Consider the following 9,505-nt stretch of genomic DNA (forward strand, 5'->3'; position numbering starts at 1 on the left):
GGATTCAAGAGGTCAACGCAAAGATAGCTACCTAACAAACACTGAGAATGTCTGATAAAGAGTGTTTTTCCATGAACCTTGAGAAGCAAACAAAAACCAAGATTCAACAGACCAGGCCTTATCCCAGAGAAGAAAACAAGGAGGATAATATTTATAAATAAAGAGGACATGCACAAAGATATTTATGGCGCAGGTCATGGGTTACATGCAGGAAAGTTGAGTTTGAACTAGCTAGTAAGAACAACAAGAACATCAAATATAAATTCTTCATTCGAAGTAGATATCATGTTCCACAATCTTTTATCTTCCGCCCTTCCAAAAACACTAAGATCGGCGTCCGGTTACTATAATTGAAAACAAAAACACAGGTACTTAGATTTCTTCAAGACATAAACAACTAAAAAAGTCTTCCCAAAGAACTCAAGCATTCTGCACCCTAGCCGCAAAAGCGCTAAACAGTTCCGGGTACTGCAAAAAGTCATCCAGCATAAATTCCGTCCCCGCTACCTGAAGGTTCACTGAAGGCATCTCGTAACTGAAAGGCATCGATGGTCGAGGACCTAAAGCCTCAGTTTTGATACCGTTGAGATTCTCGAACGGCTGTGAAACCCCCTGGTACTGATCAAAAGGGGAGCCAAAATTCTCGTTCTTCATCCCCTTCCTCATTGCATCCAATGACTGCGGAAAAGATACACCATCGATCTGCGTCGGAGTTGTCTCGACGGTGCAAGTCTGGGTTTTTGGACAGTCATACTTCTTGGACGATGGTTTTGGAAAGAACCTATGAATAACCGCATCCAACAGGCCCGAATCCGAGGACTCGGTAGGAAAGAACTCAGAGTCGTCAATTCTTGGAGTGGTTACTCTATTCGAACCCCCTGTAGTGTTATAACTCAGATTGTTGTCAATGAGTGGAATACTCATGGAAGAAGGTCCTACGTAAGTCATGTCAGAAACGTCAGAATTACAAGATGGATTCAACAAAGAACATCCCGAGAAGGCACTTGTAGAAGACGAAGAACCATCGATGTACGAGAAATGGTTGTCAGGAGCCTGAGGGGAAGATACCAAGGATGGGTTCGTAGAGGAATTAAGCAAATCACGAAGGAGAAACGTATTCAGAGAACCATGTCTCTGTGGTGCGGACCCAGCAAGGCTATCGGTATCACGAGGGTTTGAGAGAGGTGACCAACCTGGAGCTGAACCAAACTGACGACCATGTGGGGTCTTGATTGACGGCGGAGATTGTTTGGGGTAGTTGAAAGGAGTAAGGAGGTGGTCGGTGGCAGACGTAGGCGGCGGAGTCGAGTACACGAAGTTGGTTCGGGCCTTGAGACCACGCATTGCTCTAGCGGCGCAGTCGTAGGCGCAAGCAGCTTCTTCAGCCGTGTCGAACGTGCCTAGCCATCGGCGCTCCTTCGACTGTGGGTCTCTGATCTCGGCTGCATAACGGCCCCATGGCCTGCGGCGAACTCCGCGATATCTCATTGTGCCACCGGCCTCTCTCAAGGACCTCTTGTTCGTGGTGGTCGTGGTGGCAGAAGCGGGCGTGGAAGTTGTAGTAGAAGTGGCGTTGCACTTCTTATGGAGGTCAGAGGTTGGATCGGGCGTGTGGGTAATAAGCGCATTTAGCCGCCTGAATTCTTCGTCCATTCTGTTTGCGTTCAAAGATTTGTTGGGAGCTAGACCGGAAATGAGAACGAGGAAACGCAAAGGCCTGATAAGAACGAAGTCTTTGGGATATTGGTACCTCTGGGCACTGTGGGTAAATTTATAGTTGCATGGAAGATGTAACACTAAAAATACACGAGGGCCCAACACCCCAAAAGAAAAGGAAAACCACGAGATGTGGAAATTGATTGATTTAATTCATGCAATGTGCATTATGCAACTTGAAATTCGAAAAATAAAAGGAGGTTTATTGTTAATAACATTTACGACGACAATAGATCATCAAATGCAGTTCTTGGGTCGAGGAAAAATGATAGGATCTGGATAGTGCCAATTTGGAATACTCCTAAAGAAAATGGTACTTGTTTTCAAAATTTGAAAATTTAAAATATGTTTAAATATTTATAAAGAAATAAAAAAATTTCAGTACATTAATAATCACTTTATTAGTCGGTAAATAATTTTAAAAAAATTAAATTTATAAACAGTCAACATAAAATGATAAAGGCTTATTATCATTATTCAGAATTATATATATATATATATGAAAAGTGAATTTGCGATGCTTCTTTTTATGTTGTTTTGTTTATTTCTTTATATATGGATCGCTTTTCGTTTGTTTTTATAAACCAATTCGATAACGAGGAGAATCGAGATAAAAATTAAAAGTAAAATAAAATATTATTAAAAGATATTATTTTAATATTAATCTTATTTTAAGTTTTAAAAGAATTAAATTATTTATTTTATTTCATATAGAAATGTTTTGAAAAATTTTAAAAACATTATTCTGTGTAGACCTTAATCCATCGTTTTATCTATTTTTAGAGAGACTTCTGTAATTTCTTTATTCAGGAGATAAGGTAATAATGAGAGTTTAATCCCTCTCCTATCGAGGTAGCAGCTGATCTCTTAAATCCCAAGTTTTCAGGCAAGAATAAATATGCGATGGTGGCCATCACTCAAATGTTGCAGTGTATGTATTCGGATATATTCCGTGCCGACATACATGATCAATAACACGTATAAAAGCTCTTACCGTTTTTGAGAGGATATAAAAGCTCTTACTTCACAACGTATAAATTCTCACCACTTGATGAAATTATCCGAGCCTAGTACCTACATATTACTACTACTCCTCCTCCTCTTGCCATAGTAAAATGCTCTGCCTAATGTTCAAAGAATTCTTTTATGATACTTGCCAGATCATCATCCTAATATTAATACCCCAATTTAATTCCATCCATAGTACAAAATATTATTATTAGATTATCCAATCAAGGAAAAGATAATTATTTATGATTTTAAGGATATGCATCGACTTATATATATATATATATTAGAATAGAAGCATTATTAGTCAACTTTGAGAAATGGGAGGACTTTGCGGGTGCCAGCTATACTCTGGGTACTATTGAGTATTGAGCAGTAATTGCCTTGGGCTACTTCCGAGAGGATGCAATTAAAATAGGAGGGAAATGGCCTGGGGTTGTCGTTTTGAGATGTAAGAGAATGTAGCAGTAAGATAGACGTATATTGCAGAATTTAATAGAAACGTACAGTAGTGTAATAATAGGGTTTCTTTTTCAAGTTTTTCCAATTTTCGAAACCCTCTCTATCTTTTTACCTCGAGATTAAAGTATTAGTAAAAAAATCGAGTAATTTCTGATCAACATGTGTCTGCATCAACACGTCTCCATCTACCACGTAATAAAATAAAAGAGAGGAAATTTTCAGGTAAAAAACAGATCAAAAGAGTTACTTGCATGTTTTTTAAAATATTTTCTTTCTGGGAAGTTGAGAAGAAGGACTTCTGATCCTTGTGATTATCATTCTGAATGATTATATACACTGGCGGCGCTCAGAATTTGTTCCTTCCACTTTTGTTTTTGTCAAACTTCTTTTTTTATTTAATTATCATTATATTTTTCTTCTTCTTTTTGCATGTATTTTTCCATCTTGAAATGCATAATTTTTGGATGGGTTAGGGTTTGGAAACCAAAGATTTATGAGTCACATGGAGTTGTCTGATATAGGCGTTAAGTAGGGTCTTTAAGGAATGGTTATTAGGCTCTGTTGGTAGCTAGATGGAGACTAAAGTTGTTTTGTGGGAGGGATGTACGTACTACGAGTCAGAAAAAGTAGGGAAAATGTCCCCAAAGCTCCTTTCCTTCGTATCACTTTCTCACTCCTTTTCCTAACTAAGCTTTGGTTTGCAACTAAACACGTATCTATCTCCCCGAACGTAGATCATGCCAAAAGCTGTATACAGAAAAATTAAGAGATTAATTAATTACTTGCTTCTGAGCTTTACAGAGCTCCACAAACAAACCAACAAAACACATCATGAATAACCCCAGATTACTGGCCATGCATGGGTTAGGGATCAAATGTTTTTGGCAATAAATTTGCATATTATATACATGATGATATTCATGTTTTGCAAAAGATACAGAAGATCTATGAGAAATCAAAGGGATAGGGCCCAGGCAAAACGTATTTACGCGATCCCCAAGTTACCAGTACAGTATTTTTACCAGTGAAACTATCTATATCACCAGGAAAATTGAGGGTTCAGTTAAGTTTTTCATATTCTTAGCTCAGATCGAATTGCATGCAATAGTGCCATTCGAAACAAATCTAAGTGCTTTCTTTGGGTAGTACTGGTCCATGAGTTGAAGGACGTACGCCATCAACCAACGCGATTCTAGAAAATTCATTGGGAAAGTAAAAAAAATAAGAACATTTGTTTTAACTGAAACAATGGCCGGAAAACCTGTGGCCCTTTTGTTGGATGGAAGGAAGGAATCCGCGGTAAAAAGTTAAAAAATATGTAAATATATATATATATATAAAATAAAAAATAAATAAATAAATCTCTGACCCGATCGATTCCCATCCATTCTTCTAGGAATAACGGTGCAGTCCGTCCTAGCTATGGATCTTCACCAATTCTGATCCGGTCCTTCGTCAATGGTTTTTTATGTATTTTTTAAGGATATAAACAGCGTTCATAATGTCCATACTATATATATAATAATGTGTTATATTATTTCTATGTTCTTAATTTTTGAGTTCGCTTCTTCTTTTTTCACAGTAGTTGTTCGATGGAGAGAGCAGGAAACCGAGGGAATCACATGGTGATATTATTGTACGAATGAAAGACCGTCCTCTTACATTAATAATATCATTATTATATACAAAATAATTAACGTGGAATTAATATTCTGTTTTTGTTTTAAATGACTTTAAATGAAACGGTGTAAATGGAAGCAATATATTTTCCATTTGAGGGCCGGTTTTGGAGGATCAAATCAGTATGAATTATCAGGTAATTACACCCACAGATGATGTCTCCATAGCTATCAAATCAAAGAGGGAGGAGGATCTCAGAAGATCACATATATCAAGACTATCATCCCATGCATCGCATGCTGATATATTTTTATCTTTTCTGCAAATCCAGTGGGGTACTTTCCTTTGTCCAGTCACTTCAAGGAACCGATTAATTAACCACTAGCAGTTCTTGTCATCAATATTTGTAATCTGACCACAAAATAAATAAGACATACGAGCGAGAGAGTAAATGGCGGTGGAGGGTCGGGGCCGGGAATTAAGACTTGAGAAGGGCGGAGACGCCAAGCAGAAAAAGATGAAAAAACCCAAGATTTTAACGACAAGATGAGATCTTGTCAGAAGTAATAGAATCAATAGAGTAGCCAGCTTTTTCACCTTAGAATAGGAGATGAGAAGCCCAGAATCCAGATACTTTCTGACCAAATGTCAAAATATCACCACCACCGTTTGTATTAAAAATATGTAACCAAAAATTAGGGTTATAGGGAATGTCTTTACAATGCCATCGCTGTCATGTCCTTCCCTGCCTGTCATGTCCATTGATCCTCTTTTCTTTTTCTTTTTTTTTTAAGTATATATTTTATACCTTTTCATCGGAAGTAACGTTACCGATCCTCGAAATTCTTCGATTTATATTGAAACTCGGAAATGGGCATTAGCTTTTTCAAACCTTCTATAAATGTAGATTCAATAATACATGTTGATTTCCTTGCAACGACAAGGAAAAGAATACATATTGATTTTCCGTAGATATTGTGAATTAATCGTGATAGTTATTTATCGAGATATCAAAAAATAATAATAATAATAATGTAAAAACGGGTGAGATTGAGAAGTATTACTGCCAAATTAAATGAGTTACGTAAATTCATGAATGGATATGCATCACATCATACATTATATTTATTTAATAATAAAATATAATTTTTTAATTTAATATAATATAACAAATTATTATCATTTTATAAATTCATTTTTATCCTATCTCTTTATAGTTTTTTATATATATATATATATAGAATTTGTAGCCTTTAGCTTAAATTATACTAATTATAGTGATTTATAGGTAAGATTATGTGGTATCATTTGTAAATAATAATAAAATAATTTATAAATAATAAGAAATTGTTGGTTAATATTAATAAAGTCGTATGTAAATATTTAAAAACAGATTGTGAATAGTAAACTTTAGGGTAATCCAAGAATCTTGACAATAGAGACTTGAAAACATGCCAACAACGGATGGTTTTTGCAGCCGGGTGTAACCACCATAGATTTTCGCGAGTCTTTGACAACTGTAACAAGAAACTATTATTTGAGACAGCTTGGCCGGTAAACAATATTAAGGCTGCGTTTGATGCTAGCTGTACATCTTTTGAGTTTTTTTTTTTTTTTTTAAATGAATAATAATAAATTACGTGAAACTTATCTAAAATAAATTAAGATTAAGTTTGATTATATAAAATTTTTTATCTCAAATTTAAAATTATCATATCATTATTATAATTTTATCAACTTTTCATATAAATTATAATAAATAATTTAATTTTTTCTTAATTTTTTTAATTCTTAATATGGGTTTAGTATTATTTATTAGAAGTTAAAAAAATTATAAATCCTATATATAAAAAGACACTTGATTAAAAAAATTATAAATCTCACGTGTTAAGAGATTTTGAATTGATATGAGTTTAATAATTTGAAAATTAGATGTTTAGAGATTAGACTCTGTTTTAAATTAGATCGAATTAATTAATGTCAATTAAATCTTATAACCAAGTTGGGTAGGATCCGTTTGGGTAAAGAAATGAATGATAATTATATTGCTAATTATATATTATATTGAATGATAACGAATATTACTATATCTAAGTTTGAAATTACTCTTAAAATATTATAAAAATAAATATATATCTATTTATTATATATATATAAAACGTACATTTTTTGTTTTCTTTGTTTGTTAATCATCTTAATTAACAATAATTCTTAAAAATAATGTAGAAGAAAAGTACTTAATTATTTTATAATAAATATAAAATAATTTTATATATTTGTATCCGAGCAAAGACATGGCAAACTATAAGAAAAAGAGTGGGGTTTGTACTACGCTGTAGAAAGCGGCCATACTTTGAATGCCAAGTTTAATGCAACCTTGAAATTCTTGTGCCTCTATTAAAGTGCAGGCATTGGGATACCAACCTCCTATTTATTTATTTATTTATTTTTCTTAATAAAAAAAGAAAAGGAAATAACTTCCCTCGTGTAGCAAAACTGGACAAAGGTACAGGATGATGTGCGGTACAGGGTTTTAACGGTTCCCTACTGTGCATACCAAGCTTCCATCCGAAGGAAACAGTTATTCTGGTGACATGAATAAGTTATTTTACATTATATATATAAATAATATATATAATATAGTTTTGTACTGATATCTCCCCCCATGCTTTCATTAAAAAGTGCAGACTGCAACACCTATTATTTTATCTTGTTCGTACAGCACCGTATCCCGATTCATCTCCTTTTTCTCAGCAGATCATAGATTCGATTACGCCTTGCGTCCCAGCCTGGTAAAACTATCAATTCATCTCTTCATGCAGATCAAATTTTACACACCCTACGCTTTTTGTCGTCTTCTTCTTCCTTTTAATGGTCCAAACCTAGATCTGCATGCTCATCTTCCGTACTCAGCCCGGCCCAAGGCTCAACCCCACGACCAAGACTAGTTCGCCGTTAGGATGGTAATGAATAATAATAAGGTTACTATTCTATTATTTATTGTCGGGATTCAATATTAATATTATCGGATATATCAAACCATTACACTATTTTTTAATATGTAATTTTCTTTTATAAAAATTTTATTTTATTTTATATATTATTAATTTTGATATTGATAATAAAAATTTTTATTATAAATCTAGTTGTAATTATGGATGATTTATATAGTTGTCATTATATTATATAAAAAAATCTATTGATTGGGTTAATAAAATATATATGGTCTAGCTTAACCCAATTATATAAACAAGTTAAAATAGATTAAATACATAATGTTAAGATTAATCCAATAAAAATTTATTATTAATCATTTTAAAGTTGGTCATATTACATCATCTGTTATTTATGTGAATTGTATTTTTATGATCTAACTCATTTGATTAAATGAGTTGCGTTCATTTTGACCCATAATTGTAACTTGACATAACATGAATATGATTTTTGAATATAAATGTACTGTTTTTCTCTTTATAAAATACATGAAAAATAAATAAATAAATAAATACGAAAAAAAAAAAAAACTTGCATAAAAAGTTGGAAAATAGTTGATCCAGTTGCAACAACTATTTAACTGTGCATTACTTTCTTCTTAGGTTTTCTTTTAAAATTTTTATTGTGAATTCTTTTGAAAATATTGATAAAAAATATTGTGATTCTTTAATCAAAAAATTTAGTTGTAAGTATAACTGCATATTAATATATACATTAATCTAATATTATTGGTAAAAAAATAGATTTTATTCAAAATAATACTAATTTAAATTTTAAATATGAAATAATTAATATTAATATGCGGATTAGTATGTAACTTTACTTGTATAAAGTAAAACTCAATTGACAAATTTAATGAGATAAAGGTGGAATTTAGATCAACAGCATCAAAAGTTACAAAAATTAACCAATAATCTACAAAAACAAAGAATGTGATTTTTGCATGTATGAGTTTGAATTTTTCTAAAAAATTACTTGTTGAGGACAACAACACATAGCACTTATACAAACTAAATTAAAATGAATTAAAGAAATATAAATAATAATATTTTACTATTATAGAGAATTTAATGACTAATTCAATGGATACTTCCATTTAATTATCATCAACAGAGATGCCATAACTTCCAACAGAAACAACAATTTTTGTAATTTTGTAGCCCAAAATCTAACAGCTGGGGCATGAGATCTAATTATATATATATTCGACGAAGACTTTGTACTAATTATAATGTCGTAATTCGGTAATATCAACTCCGTTCGGGTTAATCTAATCCTACTCCTAGTTGATGAAGTATCGTTTAGACCACACGTAGTAGTACCCAGCTCCATTCATCGCAATCTGAGCTTTGTTAAAGAAACAGTACCATCCTTGGACCACACCTCGTACCAACACCATTCTCATGAGAATCGAAGGGAAATCTGACCTTAATTCTAGAAACCACCACATTTTTTACTAACTCCTTTCGCATTAGGTAGGTATAAAAATTGAATTTTTCATACGTTTTTCTAATAAAATTTATTTATTTATTTTATCAACTTTTACGTTTAAAATTTATATATATCATTTCTGTATTATATAAAGGACGGTGCTACAGGCACCATTGGTGGCTCCCGCTGGGAGTCACCGTTAGGTAAAAAATTTTTTTTACCTTTTTGATTTTTTTTTAAAATTATTTTTTAATACTTTTAAACATTTTAAAAA

General features: G+C 32.6%; 1 protein-coding gene across 1 annotated transcript; it reads right to left on the reverse strand.

Annotated features, from left to right (window-relative positions):
• Window positions 1-248: 248 nt before the first annotated feature.
• Window positions 249-1,791, reverse strand: LOC122311142 (ethylene-responsive transcription factor ESR2-like). The gene has a single exon (XM_043125561.1). It carries the CDS (start codon window positions 1,651-1,653, stop codon window positions 421-423), a length of 1,233 nt encoding a protein of 410 aa, XP_042981495.1. The 5' UTR covers window positions 1,654-1,791; the 3' UTR covers window positions 249-420.
• Between the last annotated feature and the right edge of the window lie 7,714 nt (window positions 1,792-9,505).

This window comes from Carya illinoinensis, chromosome 5 (assembly GCF_018687715.1).
Source record: "Carya illinoinensis cultivar Pawnee chromosome 5, C.illinoinensisPawnee_v1, whole genome shotgun sequence".
Lineage (NCBI taxonomy): Eukaryota > Viridiplantae > Streptophyta > Magnoliopsida > Fagales > Juglandaceae > Carya > Carya illinoinensis.